General features: G+C 54.2%; 1 protein-coding gene across 3 annotated transcripts in view; it reads right to left on the reverse strand.

Moving 5' to 3' along the window:
- The window catches only part of NXN (nucleoredoxin), a 149,541-nt gene that overhangs the window by 6,157 nt on the left and 128,009 nt on the right, over nt 1-15,375 (reverse strand). For all 3 annotated transcript variants that reach the window (XM_025851454.2, XM_073879321.1, XM_073879320.1), the window contains exons 6-7: nt 2,205-2,384; nt 374-498 (exon numbers count right to left, since the gene is read on the reverse strand). In XM_025851454.2, the coding sequence (XP_025707239.1) occupies nt 374-498; nt 2,205-2,384 (305 nt within the window). The remainder of the gene's footprint in view (nt 1-373; nt 499-2,204; nt 2,385-15,375) is intronic.

The following is a 15,375-nucleotide window of genomic DNA, read 5'->3' on the forward strand; positions in this document are numbered from 1 at the left end:
AAAGGACTAGCCAAGCAGACGCTTTGTAAAGCGTCCAGGGCCTGGTCCGGACCCAGCCAGGAGGGAGGGAGTGCTGATGACCATCTCTGTGGCTGCCACTCTTCCTAGCAGCCTGGGCGGGTAGAGGTGCAAGAGGCAGCCCCTCCCTGAGAGGGCACCCTGCGGCTCTGAGTGGCAAACAAGGGAGGAATGTACAGCAGCGACACGAAATGGTTTTCTGTGCGGGATGACACACCTTTTCATGCCACACCTGTCTGTGGGTTCTCCACCCCAGATCCCGGGGCTCCTTCAAACATCCCCTAGAGCCGCATCACTCCTGTCCCAAAAGTTGGCCCGCTGAGCAGCCAGCGGGCCAGGTCCCAGCGGCACTCACCTCCCCCGCCACAAAGAACAGAAGTGGCGCCTCCTCCTCTTTGGCTTTGTACTTGGCAATGATCTTCTCGGCTATTGGCTGGATCAGCTGCTTGGCTGCCTCAGACTCCCCATCATCCTCAGAATCTGTAATGGAGAGAGAGAGACACAAGAGGCACTGGTCTGTGGAGCAGATGGAGTGGCGCCCCCTGAGGGAGCTGGGTCCTGGGCCTGAAATGCCCATCTGGGCAGCCCCTGAATGGAAACCAGATTTCCCCTGGGACACAGGCCTCGCCTCCGGGGTACGGGAGGGTGTGTCTGTGGCGCATGGGCACCACCGCACTGGGCTCCTCCCCGAGTGTCACTAATACTCCAGGCGCCACGATTCTTTCCACCGAATTCTGCACAAACTGGCCTTGGAAGCTGAGCTTCCCCAAGGCCAGGACCTGAGGCCCTTGTAGTTTTTCTCTCAATCACAGAGCCAAAGAACGACCTCGGATCTGACTTCCTGCTGAAAATGGCAGAAGGGGTGGTGGCGGGGGGTCAGGACTGCAGTCCTGTCAGCAGCTTTGTGGCAGTGGGGTGACACTGGGACCCCTGGAAAGCCAACTTCACGGCTGGCCGGACTCGCCTGGGAGGGGATGGACTGCCTGCCCAGGTGCCCCAGAGCCCCCTTTAGTCATTTCTTGCCTCCAGTGAAAGAGCAGCGTGGGGGCAGTCACACTCCGGGGCCCTGGGGCTCACTCCTGCAGGACCCTGTAACCCAGAACGAGAGCAACTGCCCGGGCGGCAAAGCGGGGAAGGGGAGGCAGGCAGCAGGATTTTCGCCCAGCAATGCCCCACTGCCCCCCGCAGCGTGCAGACGCAGCAGGACGTATTCCTGATCCACATCTAACCCACTCTGCGATGCTGGGAACTCGCTTTGCCTCTCTGGGACCTCCTTACCAACATCTACAGAGGCCCAGTGAGATGCAACTGTCCCCCAGTTCGGGACTGTTTCCCAGAGGCCCCAGGGTGTGGGTGTGTGAGCCAGGGGCCAGCAGCAAAGCCCCGAGGACAAGGACTCCCCAAGGCCATCTTTCCCCAGGAGACCTCTGTTCTCCGAGTACAGGGGCCAGTCTGCAAGTCAGTTTGTGTAAGAATTCCCGTGAGTCTGCATATTGGCGCCCCTTGTGGGGGCCCCCACACCAGACTTCCAGAGCACCTCCCTTACCAACCCCATCAGTCTAAGTGGGTATGGCAGCATCTCAGCCTTGGTCCTAGGACCCCAAACTATTCTGAGCTGGAGCTGAGTAACACGTCCCAAGGCAGAAGGTGAGGTGGCCCTTGGCCAGCAGTCGCTCCGTTTGCAAAAGGAACAGGGGTCATCCCACAGGGCTGCAGAGAGCCTGAAGTGGACGTTCTGGAGTCTTCTACCCCGCAGAGCAGTCACCCACTGAGCAGAGAGCGAGCCGACTGAGAGGGGCACCCGGCCACAGAGATGCTGCCCTGAGGCTGGGGGCGGGGGGCCTTCGCCCAAGGGGGCCTGGCCCCTGCAGCTGCTGTGCTCGCTGCCCGCCTCCTTCCAACAATGGGTCTGGTCGTGGGGGCCGGGCTCCCGCCTGACCTATTCTTCTCAGCTGGCAGTCCAGGAAGGCAAGCACAGCGGCAGCTCCCAGAACCCCTCCCGCAGGGGCAGAGCCATGAATAAATCATTGGGGTCAGAAGCAAGACTGCTGGGGGAGACAAAGGCCCAGGCTTGGCATTGTTGGTGACAGAAAGAAGCTGCAGGGACGGACATCCCCCCCCCCCCACACACACACAAGAGGTCCGTGGTGTCCAGCCCACCCTGGGGCTCCTGCCGGGCTTCCTACCTACAAACAGGACGAGGCAGGGGCCCTCGTTGAGCTGCACGGCGTTGGAGTCGGAGAGCTCCAGCACGGGCTTGGGGTGCCACGGGAACTCCCTGCAGTCCTCATCGTTCAGCACCTCCACACGCCCCTGCCGCGTGATCACCTCGCCCTGGGGGTCCAGCACGATGAGGGTGGGGATGCCTGCAAGGGAAAGAGAGCTCACTTGAGAGTCCGGAAGTGCCGGGGGTGCTGGGCGGGATTCCAGGCTCAGCCACTGAACAGCCACAGGACTCCCTTGCGACTTCTGACTTCTACGGGGAAGCCGGCAACTCACTTCCCCTCTCCAGGCCTCAGCATCCTGCAATGTGGTGAATGTGCGACAGTTCCCTCCTCCCACTTTGTAAAGATCAACGAGGGGGTGCATTTAAAGAACTTGGCATGGGGTCTTGGCACACAGAAGCACTCAATAAATCCTCAAGAGATCTCAAGCAGAAGACACCCCTGCCACCTGCAGGGGACCTAAAACCTAACCGATGTGGTGTGAAAACACCCTCCCAAGCCAGCACAGATCAACCTGGGCAGTGGGTGTCCGCACACAGGCAGGCCACCCCGCCAGTGGGAGCAAAGGGGCCAGAGGAGGGGAGGAGGCTGGGGCAGGGGCTGCACACAACAGGGGACAGCTGGCTGCCGGTGAGCCCACGACCCCACCCCCATCTCCAGCCCTGCTGCCTGGGGAGGTTCTAGTACCCGCTCTCAGGGGGACAGTCCCTGGAGGGAGCGTGCTGACTTTATAGAGTCTGGGGCTGGAGTAAGAAGTGCGACACACAACTCTGGGCAACCCACACACATCCCCAACCATAAAGCCCCAAGTGAAAAAACAGAGAACACCCCATCCTGGGTTACAGTGGCATTTGGGATTTCTACCTCCTTGCTCTTTGTACCCCATTGCCCACTGTCTCTCCCCCAGCCAGGGTCCCCCCTACCAACCACAGCCCTCAGCCACGGCTCTGCCCTTTTGGAGACACTTATCTCTCCACTGGCAGCAGCTCCCCTCCCCCAACCCCCCCACCCCACCCCCAACCAGCCACCTCTCCTCTGGAGCTGACCAGAGCTTTAATTTTATATGGGCCAGTGAAAGCCACAGCAATTTAATATTTATAGATTCCAAAGTATTCAGTGATAATTTGCTCCACTGACATTTCACTTCTCTGTGGGGGGGTGGGGGAGGGGACAGGTATTGAGGGACCAGGAAAATGGCCCTAGTGTTTTGTAACCTGGTGCGGCTGCTGGCGCAGCAGGCATGCAGTGGTGGGCCTGTCTTCAGAAGGATTTAAACAAGTCCATTATGTTCACACCTATTAGAAGGAAGTGGCTTGGCGTGTCGGAGAACAGGTCCAGAGAGAAAAGGGCTCTGGAGAACTGTCATTCCCACCGCATCATGTACAGACGCGGGCAGCCGGGGCTCCTGGGGGCTTTTAGGACATTCTCAGGGCCGGCCAGGCCTCCTGAGTTGTGTGTCACACAGAGCACAAGAGACTTGGGGCCTTTCCAGCCTCATCCTTAGAGCTGCATGCCAGCCTCCAGAGTCTGCGCTCCCCATCCCCGAGGATGCAGCTGGGCGCCGCAACAGGCCAGCCGGCTGTGGGCCAGTGCCTCCCATCGCCGCGCCCCATCTCAAATTTGCTTTGGCGAAGTCCTTTCATCAGAGGTGCTGTGCTTCCGACTGGGCAAATCCAAGCGTGGGGTTAAAGCGGGGCCTGCCCACGGCTACGGTTAGAGCAGTGGGCCTGTTTGTAGCCCAGACATGGGATGCTGAGTTGGTCTGTGGAAGACAAGCAGGCCGAGGACAGAGAAGGGAAGAAAAGTAAAACCTGCAGGCAAAGAAACCCACTTGGTTTCTGGCTTGGTGCCTCAGTTTCTCCAAGGGACTCCTTTCTAAGGGGCCTTCTCGCTTACCATGGCTGCGGCCTCTCTGAAGTCCTTGCTGGTGGGGACCGGCAGGACATGAAGCGCCCAGCTGGCTGCTGAGGGGGCCTCGGGGCCTCAGCTGATTCCACCAAGGAACAGCATCCCTGGGCCTTGGCTTTCCCCAGCCCTTCCCCGCAGCTGTACAAAAGCAAAGTCCCCACCCGTATCTGTGCTCTGAGCACCAAAGGCCACGTCGAAGAGCCCAAGAGAACAAGGTGTGTGTGCCTGTGGTACAGGAACAGAAAGCAAGTGGGTACAATAAGCCCAGTCAGGTATCAGCCCGGAGAGGCCCCTCTCAGGCACGTGCCCTGGGCCAGGCCCCCTTGCCAGCACCCAATCTTGGCTTGGCTTGGCCCTAGAGCCCTAAGTGTGTGTGCTTTCGTCCAGGGATGAGCCGCAGGAAGAACAGGAGCGCCGTGTCTCCGCACATCTGCCCGGTGCTGGCACGGCCACGCTACTTCCTTACTCCCCATAACAGACGGCCCCGGATGGCCAAGTCACCCACCTAAGGTCATCGGGCCGCAAGTGGCCATGCTGAGACAGGAGCCCTGGTCTGCCTGTTGTTTTTTGACCCGGCCAATGCGGATGGGGGCTCTCGCAAGTAGGGCAAGTAGGCGAGGGAAGGCCCCCCGCATCCACAGCTTTCTGCACTTCCTCCTCTTCCTCCTCAAGGCCACGTGGAGGGAGGCTAGGGCTGCCACCCCTCTTCCCTCTCCTCCCCGCAGCAAGCATTCCCCGCTCCCCTCCCTTGAAGCAGGTTCCCCAAAGCAGAGCCTTCTGAGGAGAAAATAGGGCAAAGCCTCTAATGGGAAACTGAAAGGGAATGGAAAATTTCTAATCGATGCCATTGTACAAAATAACTTCCACGCTGGCGAGGGGCTTCTCTGAAGGGAATGCAAAGGGAGGATCTCATCTCTGCCTGAGCTTGTTGGCTCCCAGCTGGGATGGCCGGGATGGCTGAGGCAAAGTACAGGGAGAATTCTAAGGAAGACCCAGGCCCCCCCCCCGCCCCCACTTAACTTCTTAGAGCCTCATTTCCACAGCTGTCACAGGGGGGTGGAGACAGTCTCCTTCTCTTACTGAGTGTTGTGAGGAATGAACAAGATGACAAGTACAAAATGCTGAAAGCAGAGTATCTGGTGTACGATGAGTACTCCATCAATACTAGCTCTTCTTTTAAAGAAGTTCATTATTATTAGCTTTGGTCATCCCTGGGTTATTTGGCTCATGGGAAGGCAGAGGTATAGAAGACTGGTGCCTTGGTCTAGTGAGATAAACAGCAACCTCCGTGCTGGCTGGAGGAAGTTAGCTAAGGAAACAGAACGCAGAGACAATGTCCACGCTGCAGCGAGCGTTCCAGGAACGGCGTGATGTCTACCACGCGTGGGGTTGGCGTTCTTTCACTCACACCATCCCAAGCTTAACGCTCGGGGGAAGAACATAACACGCCCCCGCTCCTCGAGGGAGCTTCTACCTCAAGCCCCCTGCCCTGGGGAGCTGGGCTGGACCACAAGCAGTGCCTAAGAGTCCCCTTCATGGTCTCCCTCGAAACCTGCAGAAGAAAGAGCAAGGCCGAAAAGCCTGCTCCCAACGGTTTCCTCCTGGGAGGAGCCTGGGAGTCTTTAAAAGAGTCTCAAAGCCATGTGTCCTGAGCCCGTCCTACAGGCAGTGTGGGGCTTTTCAGCTGCCGGGAAGGAGGTTTCGAAGGAGGTGGCAGTGGTGGGGCCTGCGGCCGGGAAGCGCCGTCATACAGCACTCTGGGCCGCCGGACAGCAGCTGGGCAGGGCTGTCACCCCAAGGGCTTTCTTCCTCTGCTTCTAGACAGCCACAGGATCTGAGGGGGCTGGCAGTTGTCATGCAAAGACTGCTGGGAGCTGGAAGAGAAATGGAGGAAAAGCAGCCCCTCATCAGGAAGAGCAGGTGAGGGTGCACGGCAGGGCAACATGCGTGATCCCAGCATGGAGACTAGAGCAAGGTGGAAACGGTTTGTAATATATCGTTAGGTAGGAAGTAGAGAATACCCAGCACTGTGTGTACGATTACAGCTCTGGGTAAGTATGTATGCTTGTGGACAGAGACCAAAAGGGACTCAGAACAGGAAAAACAAGAGTGGAGTAAGGCAGGAATGTGGGTGAAGAGACACAGATTTGAGTTGTCTTAGGCAGTGTTACGATAAATGTGTACTAGCTTAAACAGAAGTGGAGGGCAGTCGGGCGGGGACGCATACACAGGCCACGCCTTGGCCACACCGCTTGCCACTTTCCCTCTGCACTGCCTGCTGACTGCCCCAAACCAGCCCTTGCCTGGAGAGCTCAGGGAGGGAGAGGGCGGCTGGTCTGGGTGGCAAAACTCGGGAGAATCGCAAGGCAAGGTGCAGGGATGGCTCTGGCCTACTTGAACTTGGCCCACAAGCCCGCAAGCTGCTTGGACATGTGTCTGCGTCGGGAGGCACAAAGACATTTATGGCACTGTTCTTGTGATACAGAGAAACCAGACACAACCGAGTGTCCATCGACAGGGTAACAGCTACGTAAACTATGGTCCAGTCGCGCAGTGAAATTCTTTTCGGCACTGAAGAGAAATGAACCAGAGATCAGTATCAACAAGGAGAAACCTTGAATGTACAATGTTTAGTGAGAAAAGCAAGCTATAGAATGATATTACAGCATGTCAGCACTTAAGTATGCTTCTAAAAAACACACCCGGCACAACTATATATTATTCATGGATTCATACATATGCAGCAAAAATTTGAAAACCAATTATGAAGATACACATGAAACGGATGGTAGCATCTCCCCTGGGGCAAGGAGCAAAGCACTGTGGATGGGAAGCTCACCTTTGTCTGTGTTCACGCTCCCATCTGTTTAGATTTTAAACACCTGAGGCAAAATGGTCACTTCTAGGTGGTGGCCACAAGGGAGCTTGTTCTTATCCTTTGTCTTTTCTTATTTTTTCTTTTTTATGTTCTCCCAGTTAAACGAGACACCCAGAATGGGACACGGAGACAGTGCCCAGCCTGCCATCCCCAGGCCCACGGGGCCAGCCCTTCAAACACTGAGCTCAATCTATGAAACACACCATCACTGGCCCCTCACCCTCCACAGATGGAAAAACACGATCTCCAGATGCTTTGTTTCTGTGGAAAATCAATAGGTTCTGCCTCAAATTCATTTTGTGACGGAGGCGGGAAAGAGGGTCAAGTTTGGGAAAGACAGAAGAGGATGGCCGGAGTCGGAAAAGGAAGGAGGGAAAGGGAAGAAGAGAAGGAGAAAGATAAGGAGCAGGGAAAGAGGGCGACAGAGAAGCCGGAGAAGGAGATCCTGCAGCCCAGGGCCCTCATGCTGCCGCCCCCCCGGGGCAGCCAGGCTGGAGGCACCCTCCTGTTCCAGGGCTGTTCTCCTGGAGGTGGGGCCTGCATCTGTCCCCTACACAGCCCTTAGGCTGTCTGCCTTCCCCAAAGGTCGGGGTCAGCAGAGGGGAGGGGATGAACAAAACACTAGGGTCCCCAACCCAGGAGAGAAGGGGTGCTAAGCCTCCCTGCAAAGAATACGGTGTTCTCTGACAGCCAGGATTAGACAATTGCTAATGGGATTTGCCTTTTGCCAAGTGTGTCTAAACCCTTTTCTTAGAAAGGCATTTTTAAACAGCTTATAGGACTGCAAACTCCCCAGTCTGCGTAAAGCTATGGGAGTAGGGAGGCCAGGGGCTCTGAGTAAAAGGGCCGCTCCCGTGGGACGAAGTAAGGTCAGGGCCTCGGTGAGCCCAGGTGGCCGGGCGAAGCTGCTGGATGGGCACCTCAACAAAGCATCTTATGCAGGGCGTCCTTCAGGATGCTGGGTGGTGCTCGGAATCCAGCGATGCTCTGGGTCCAGCTTCCAGGATGCTCAGAGGATCCCGGGTCCCTTCCGCATTACCCATTTTCATTGGAGTTTGTCGGGATAACACAGGGAAGCTCTGTCCTCAGGTGCCTCAGTACACAAAGTGACCACGAGGTCAGGTTACTTGCTCGCTGTAAGGCACGGGCCAGGTGGAGGTGGCTCAGCTCGGGTGTGGGCAGGGGAATGTACCTAGTGTGGCTTTGTGAAAGCACCTTCATCAGAAGACTTCAGGAGGAATCACGGAGCCTGGGGCACACAGGGAGCCAACCAGGGAGCGTGAGCTCTCCCAGACACAGCCCAGCAGGATTTGCTGAAGACTGGATCCTCAAAACAGCAAGAACCCTCTACTGACCCTGCATACGTGTGGAGTGTGTATACACTGTGATATTGTAATATAATAAATACACAACTGGTCTTCATCCCCAGTTCCTGGCTCCAAGCTCCCAAAACCCTTGTAATTTCCTGAGAGGGAGGGGTGAGAGGTACCTCCTGTTACAATATTTGATCTTTCAACATTTGATCTCAGATCCTGACACAAGAGCTTCTAAGACCCTTGGAATCTGGGAGTGATAGGTGTCTTTGTATGTTAGTGAGATGACCGGTGGCTGGGGGGCCCCTAAATAGCTTCAGAAGGTGGGGGCTGGTGGCCAGAAAGGCCTGATTAGAAGGTTGGAACTTCCAGCCGGCCCCCCTGACCTCTGCCCTCTGGGGAAGGGAGAGAAGGACTGGAGGTTGAACTAATCCACAATGGCCAGTGATTTAATCAATTCTATCTTTGTAATGGAATCTCCAGAAAGACCCCTAACTGGTGGGGGCAGAGAGCTTCAGGGTGGTGAACATGTGGAGATGCTGGGAGGGTGGCGTGCCCAGAGGACATGGGGGCTCTGTGCCCCTTCCCACACACCTCGGCATCAGCTCCATCTGGCTCTTCCTGGCTTGTAGCCTTTACGATAAACTGATAATAGTAAATAAACTGCTTTCCTGAGTTCTGTGGGCCATTCCAGCAAAGTACTGAACCCAAGGAGGGGGTCATGGGAACCCCTGATTTATGGCCAGTTGGTCAGAAGCATGTGAGGCCTGGACTTATGATTAATGTCTAAAGTATGGGGGTTCTGGTGGGACTGAGTGCTAGATCTGTGGGATCCAACACTCACTCCATGTAGATGGTATCAGAATTCAGTTGACCTGTAGGACACCCAGGTGGTGTCAGAGAACCCGGGAGGTGAGTGTCGGGGGGAGAAACCCTCACACACATTTGGTATCAGAAGTGTTGTGAGTAGGGGCACCTGGCTGGCTCGGTTGGTGGAGGGTGCAACTCTTTTTATTTCAATATAGATTTTTTAAAAATTTTATTTATTAGAGGGAGTGAGAATGAGAGAGAGTGAACGAGTGGGGGGAGCGACAGAGGGAGAGGGAGAGACTCCCAAGCAGACTCTGCGCTGAGCACGGAGCCCGATGCAGGGCTCAATCTCATGACCCTGAGATCAAGACCTGAGCCATAATCAAGAGTTAGATTGCTTAACTAACTGAGCCACCCAGGTGCTCTGTGTGCAACTCTTGATCTCAGGGTTGTAAGTTTGAGTCCCACATCTCCCCCATGGAGATTACTTAAAAATAAAATCTTAAAAAAAAAAAAAAAAGAAGTGCTGTGAATAAAAAACAGCCCAGAATATCCAGACATACATATAAACACATCTGCTGAATGACTTCGGAAGTTGTAACCACAGAGTCACACAGAACTCAGAAATACTCTGAATTCAATCAAAAATAATTTTCAGAGTTCCATGATGCTATGATGAGTGTAGAAGAATAGACAATTCCATCAAGGTCAAAGGTATCAGAGCTGGACTGGAGGCATTTAAATATCCTCAGATGCAAACAAAAGCAAAATCCAACCAAGGGAAGGTACAGCCTGGCAAGGAGTGACCTGCTTCCAAGACTTGAGAGAAGCATTCAGAAATGATACCACACCAGGGACGTGAACTACAAGGGCTCCAAAGGCGAAGATTGTCCTAGGTGGAGGGCGAGGAGCCCGGATGCTGGACCCATGCAACCTCAGTGAGCCAGGAAGAGACTTCCAAAAACAAAAGCAAATGAAGCAAGAGGAGGCTACGGAGGTCACTGACTGCCAGTATCCCTACTCATTCCCATGAGACCTCATCCACTTTTAGACTTGATCTACGGGATGACTGGAGAATGCCAGATTTGTATCTCAAGGCCCATCTCCCTCCCAGTTCCAGACCACTAAATCCACACCACCACTTGAGTGTCTAATGGGCATCTCAGACACAACGTGGTCAGAATTAAGCTACCGTTCAACTGAATTCCGTACGGCTCCTGCCCACATGCCCCCCATCCAGTGCACACAGCTCTCCCAGCTCTGCTGATGGGGACTGCCTCCTTCCAGCTGCTTGGGCAGGAAGCCGTGGAGCCGTCTCTGACTCTTCCTTTACTCTACATCCCACATCGGATCTGTCAAACTCTAAGACTTGACCCCCAATTCTGTCAAGAACCAGCCACATCGGGCGCCTGGGTGGCTCAGTTGGTTCAGCGACTGCCTTCGGCTCAGGTCATGATCCTGGAGTCCCGGGATCGAGTCCCGCATCGGGCTCCCTGCTCGGCAGGGAGTCTGCTTCTCCCTCTGACCCTCTTCCCTCTGGTGCTCTCTATCTCCCATTCTCTCTCTCAAATAAATAAATAAATAAAATCTTAAAAAAAAAAACAAAAAACAAAACCCAGCCACATCTTGCCACCCCCACTGCCGCTCTCCCTCCCCGAGCACCGCCATCTTGTCCCCTGGATGCCTACAACCACGTCCCAATGCCTCTCCCTGCTTCTCAGCATGGCAACCAGTGGGACCCTGCCATTCGCTTACGGGACTCCTCTGCCCAAAGCCCCCAGTGCTGGCCCACTTCACTCAGTGGGCAAGCTGAAGTTTTATTAACAAAGGCCCTTAGGGGGACCTTCTCTGGTCTTAACCCCCCCAAACTCCCCCCTTGCTCATTCTGCTCCAGGTACACGGTTCCATACACATGTCAGGCATATTTCCGCCCCAGAGCCTTCTCGCTGGCTGTTTGCTCTGCCTGGTACACTCTTCTCTCCCAGAGAACCACCAGGTGCAATCTCTCATCTTCTCCATGGAGCCGGCCCTGGCCACCCTATTTAAAACTGTGATCCATACCTTGTCCTCCCAATGCCTTTACCTTGCTCTGTTTTTTAACCCACAGCACTCATAACTCAATACACCATGCACTTCATTTTTAAAAATTGTCTTTACTGCCTGTCTCTGCAAGAATGTAAGCTCCATGAGGTCAGGAGCCTTTGCTTTTTTCACGAGTTCACGAATGGATAAGCATCTGGCATCTTATATGCACATCACCACATTTTGTTAAGTTAAACACGAACAGGAGGTGCCAGCTGATGTTTGGGAAAAAGAGAGAGGAATGGTAGCTGTTAGGGATGGAATGTGGTACCCCCAAATTCACATTTGAAGCCCTAACTCCCAATGTATTTGGGGATGGACCTGTGAGGAGGTGGTAAAGGTTAAGGAGGTCATAAGGATGGGGCCCCTAACTGGACAGGGCTAGTGTCCTTATAACAAGAGGAAGAGACACCAGAGCGCTCTCTCCACCATGTGAGGACACAGCAAGCAGGTGGCCATCTCCGAACCAGAAAGCGAGCCCTCACTAGGAATTGAATCAGTCAGCACCTTGATTTTGGACGTCCCATCCTTATTTCTCTATGAGAAATCAGTTTCAACTATTTAAAAGCCATGGTGTCTGTTATGGCGGCCCAAGCAAACTGAGACAGTAGCTTTTATGGCTAAGAGAGTCCTGAGCATTCCACGGAGGACACGGAACTAAGAGAGAAAGAGAGACAGGGAGGCAAAAATGGGAAGGAAAAATGGAAGAGGCAAAAGCAAGACTCTAGAAGAACAAAGGCAGGATCTCAGAAAGCCTGGATATTTCTTCTAACAAGAAAGAAGAAAGGGGATGGGGGAGGGGCGCCTGGGTGGCTCAGTCAGTTAAGAGTCTGCCTTCAGCTCAGGTCATGATCCCAGGGTTCTGGGATCGAGCCCCGCAGTGGGCTCCCTGCTCATGGGAGAGCCTGCTTCTCCCTCTCCCTCCCACTCTGCCTACTTGTGCTTTCTATCTCTCTGTCAAATAAATAAGTAAAATCTTAAAAAAACAAAAAAGAAAGAAAAAAGAAAAGGGATGGGGGAGTCATCCAGACATTCGGAGTTATGAACTTGACGGTGCTGCAGAGATGCTCCCTGGCAGAAAGGAGGGAAATGGGGAATTCAAGAGAGACTGCACCATGGGAGACACCAGCAGGGAGGAGGGGGACTGCCACGGAGCTCAGCCTGGGGTCCCTGGGTGAGCCCCGGCCGGCCCCTGCTCCACACCCTCATTGCTCTGCTCCGGCCCCGTCCGTGCAAGGCTGCAAAGGCACGTCCTCAGCACCACCACCCCTGCAACAGGCTGTGCATCTTCTCTACCTGCTGTTTGGGTAGTCGGAGGCAGCGGGATGTTTTATCGCACACCTTGTTTTATGGCACTTCGCTTTACTGCGCTTCAGAGATAATGCGTTTTTTACAAAGTGAAGGTTAGTGGCAATCCTGCTCAAGCACGTCTGTCGGCGCCATTTTTCTAACAGTGTTCGCCCGTTTCACGTCTCTCTGTCAACACTTCAGTAATTCTTGTGATATTTTAAGCTTTCTCATCAGCATTATATTTGTCACGGTGATCTGTGATTGGTGATCAGTAACTTGCTGAAAGCTCGCCTGACAGGTTAGTATTTTCTGGCAATAAACTATTTTTTAATTAAAGCATGTACGTTGTTTTTTAGACATAATGCTGTTGCACACTTACTAGACTACAGGATAGAACAACGATTTTATCGCATGGTGTTGATCACATGGGGAGGATTAACTGACTTAAGACATATGAAAACGGAACCGCATTTGGCACATAATAAACACTCAATAAAAAAAAGAAGAACCACACTATAGTGTAAACATAACTTTTATATGCACTGAAAAACCCCCAAATTAATCTGACTGGCTTTACTGAGGTATCGCTTTACTACGGGGGTGTAGACGCGAACCTGCGCCATCTCCGAGGAGAGTCTGTGCTTGTAAGAACTTGGACTTGCAGCTGGCTGGTAAGATCAGTATACACTGCTGCACGGGAGCTTACCAACAACATGCACTTACAATAGAAACCAGACCCCCCCCCCCCGCCACCTCGGGACGCCTGGGTGGCTCAGTTGGTTAAGCGACTGCCTTCGGCTCAGGTCATGATCCTGGAGTCCTGGGATCGAGTCCCGCATCGGGCTCTCTGCTCAGCAGGGAGTCTGCTTCTCCCTCTGACCCTCCCCCCTCTCATGTGCGCGCTCTCTCTCTCTCATTCTCTCTCTCAAATAAATAAATAAAAAATCTTAAAAAAAAAAAAGAAAGAAACCAGACCCCTGATGCACATGGACCCCGCAGGATGCCATGAAGCAGAAGATCGTAAGTGACCCTATGAGGCTGGAGGGAGGCAGAGGCAGGGAGATGGGCCCCGGGCTGCAGAAGCCACATGGGCCAGTTGTCCCTCTCCCCACAGGTAGGCCCGTCACGAACCCCGGTGTGAGGCCTGGTCACAGTGGGTGCTCAGTGTCCATCCGAAGTATCAGCAGACAGTCTGCCTCTGGGATTTCTCTTCCAGTCTAGATTAAGTGTCACTATGGCACTGGTCACAACTTTAATCAAAAATTTCAAAAGGCTGCAAAGTGCAAAGGGTCAAGTTCGAGGAGACATGGGGCATGGTGCTAGAGGCTCGCTAAGAGGTGGCATCATTGACCTCACTGCCCACTCTGCCCTACGCTACACCACAGGCGTCCTCTTCTGACCTTTGCCCTAGACCCTCCCTATCTAAATCCCATCCACTTGGTAAGGCTCTGCTCCAGAGCCACCTCTTCTAGGAAGCCTTCCTGGTTCTACAGCTCCAAGCCAGAGTCTCATCAGAACTCAGATTATTCCACTGCACCGCCCTTCATTAGGTGCTGCCTTGAGAAGGATCCCGTGCTTCTCTCTACACTCTCACTTCACTGTGCTTAGTGCATCTCTGGCTTGATGGGGCCAGAGGCAGGCAGATCAAGGTCAGCATGCAATGCCTGCCAAGCTGCCTGCAGGAATGAGTCCTAAGGCTTAGCTCAAGAGGTCAGCGATCAAGGAAGCGGTCAGCACAAACACTGTGCCAGGGAGACTAAACCTGAGAGCCAGGCAGCGGGAGCTGGGGGCTAGGAGAGCGGACAGGCCCGCCCTGATGAGGGACTAGCGCAGATGGCAGGGGCTGTGTGCCATGAAGCCAGCAAACCAGCCGCAGCGGGGCTGGCCTGAGGCAGAGGATGCTCGCTGGTGGGAGCTGGGTTCGCCCGAACCGCACGTTCTTTCACTGCGCCCGGCTGGTTGCTGCTTGCCTGCACACAGGGCCTCTCCAGGGCAGCTTGCTGATCCTCAACTGAGGGCCCCTTGCAGTCGCGACCACACGCGTCCTTCTCATCCCCACACCGCCAGGGCCTTGAGGGATGGTGCCAAGTCAACGTGTCTCTGAGAACTCCCCATTCTCCTCCTCCTCAGGGGTGGTCAGCCACTTTCCGGCTGCCTGGGCCACACTTAACAACCGTGGCGACTCCGTCCAGAATGTTTTATAGGCTGGCAGCTGGGGAATCTGAGAGTTCCCTTCTCTGCTGGCTGAAGGCAGGCAGAATATGATCCATTTAATTTTTCTGTGCCCTGCCCAACAGTTTACAGGGCACCCTCCAGGCCTAGCAGTGTATCCACAACTTGTGCTGAATCTTACAGAGCTTGTGATCCCTCTTTCTGAGACTGCTTTTCTGTGTCATACCTGCATCACGCTGGTATCGTGCCATCCAGGAAAGGGCTCTACCTCGGGGAGGAAAGATTCTGCTCATTGATGGCACGGGCTCAGAAAGAATGTGCCTCTGCCTGGAGTGGCCTTGTGGTGGGGCAGGGTGGCCGCGTAAGGCCCAGCACTTGCTCCGCCCTCTGGGACAAGTGGCAGTCTTCTAAGCCCTCATACAAAATGGCACCTGTTGGACCAACGCTTTCTAGATCCTCAAGACATTGTCATACTCTGTTCTTGAGATATCTGCCAATGTAAATCTCCTCCTGTCCACTCAAGGGCTGCACCGGGCTACTCTTCTGGTTTCTTATTTCCCACAGAGCTCAGTGCATGCGCTTGGTGGTTAGTGGGAGCTCAAGAAATAAGATTCCTATGCATTTAAATCTACTCTACTTTTTTCCAAAAAGGGCTGGAGGCTGCTTAAAAAGTGTGTGA

This window comes from Callorhinus ursinus, unplaced genomic scaffold (genome assembly GCF_003265705.2).
Source record: "Callorhinus ursinus isolate GAN/ISIS: 27379988/994484 unplaced genomic scaffold, GSC_fseal_2.0 scaffold34, whole genome shotgun sequence".
NCBI lineage: Eukaryota > Metazoa > Chordata > Mammalia > Carnivora > Otariidae > Callorhinus > Callorhinus ursinus.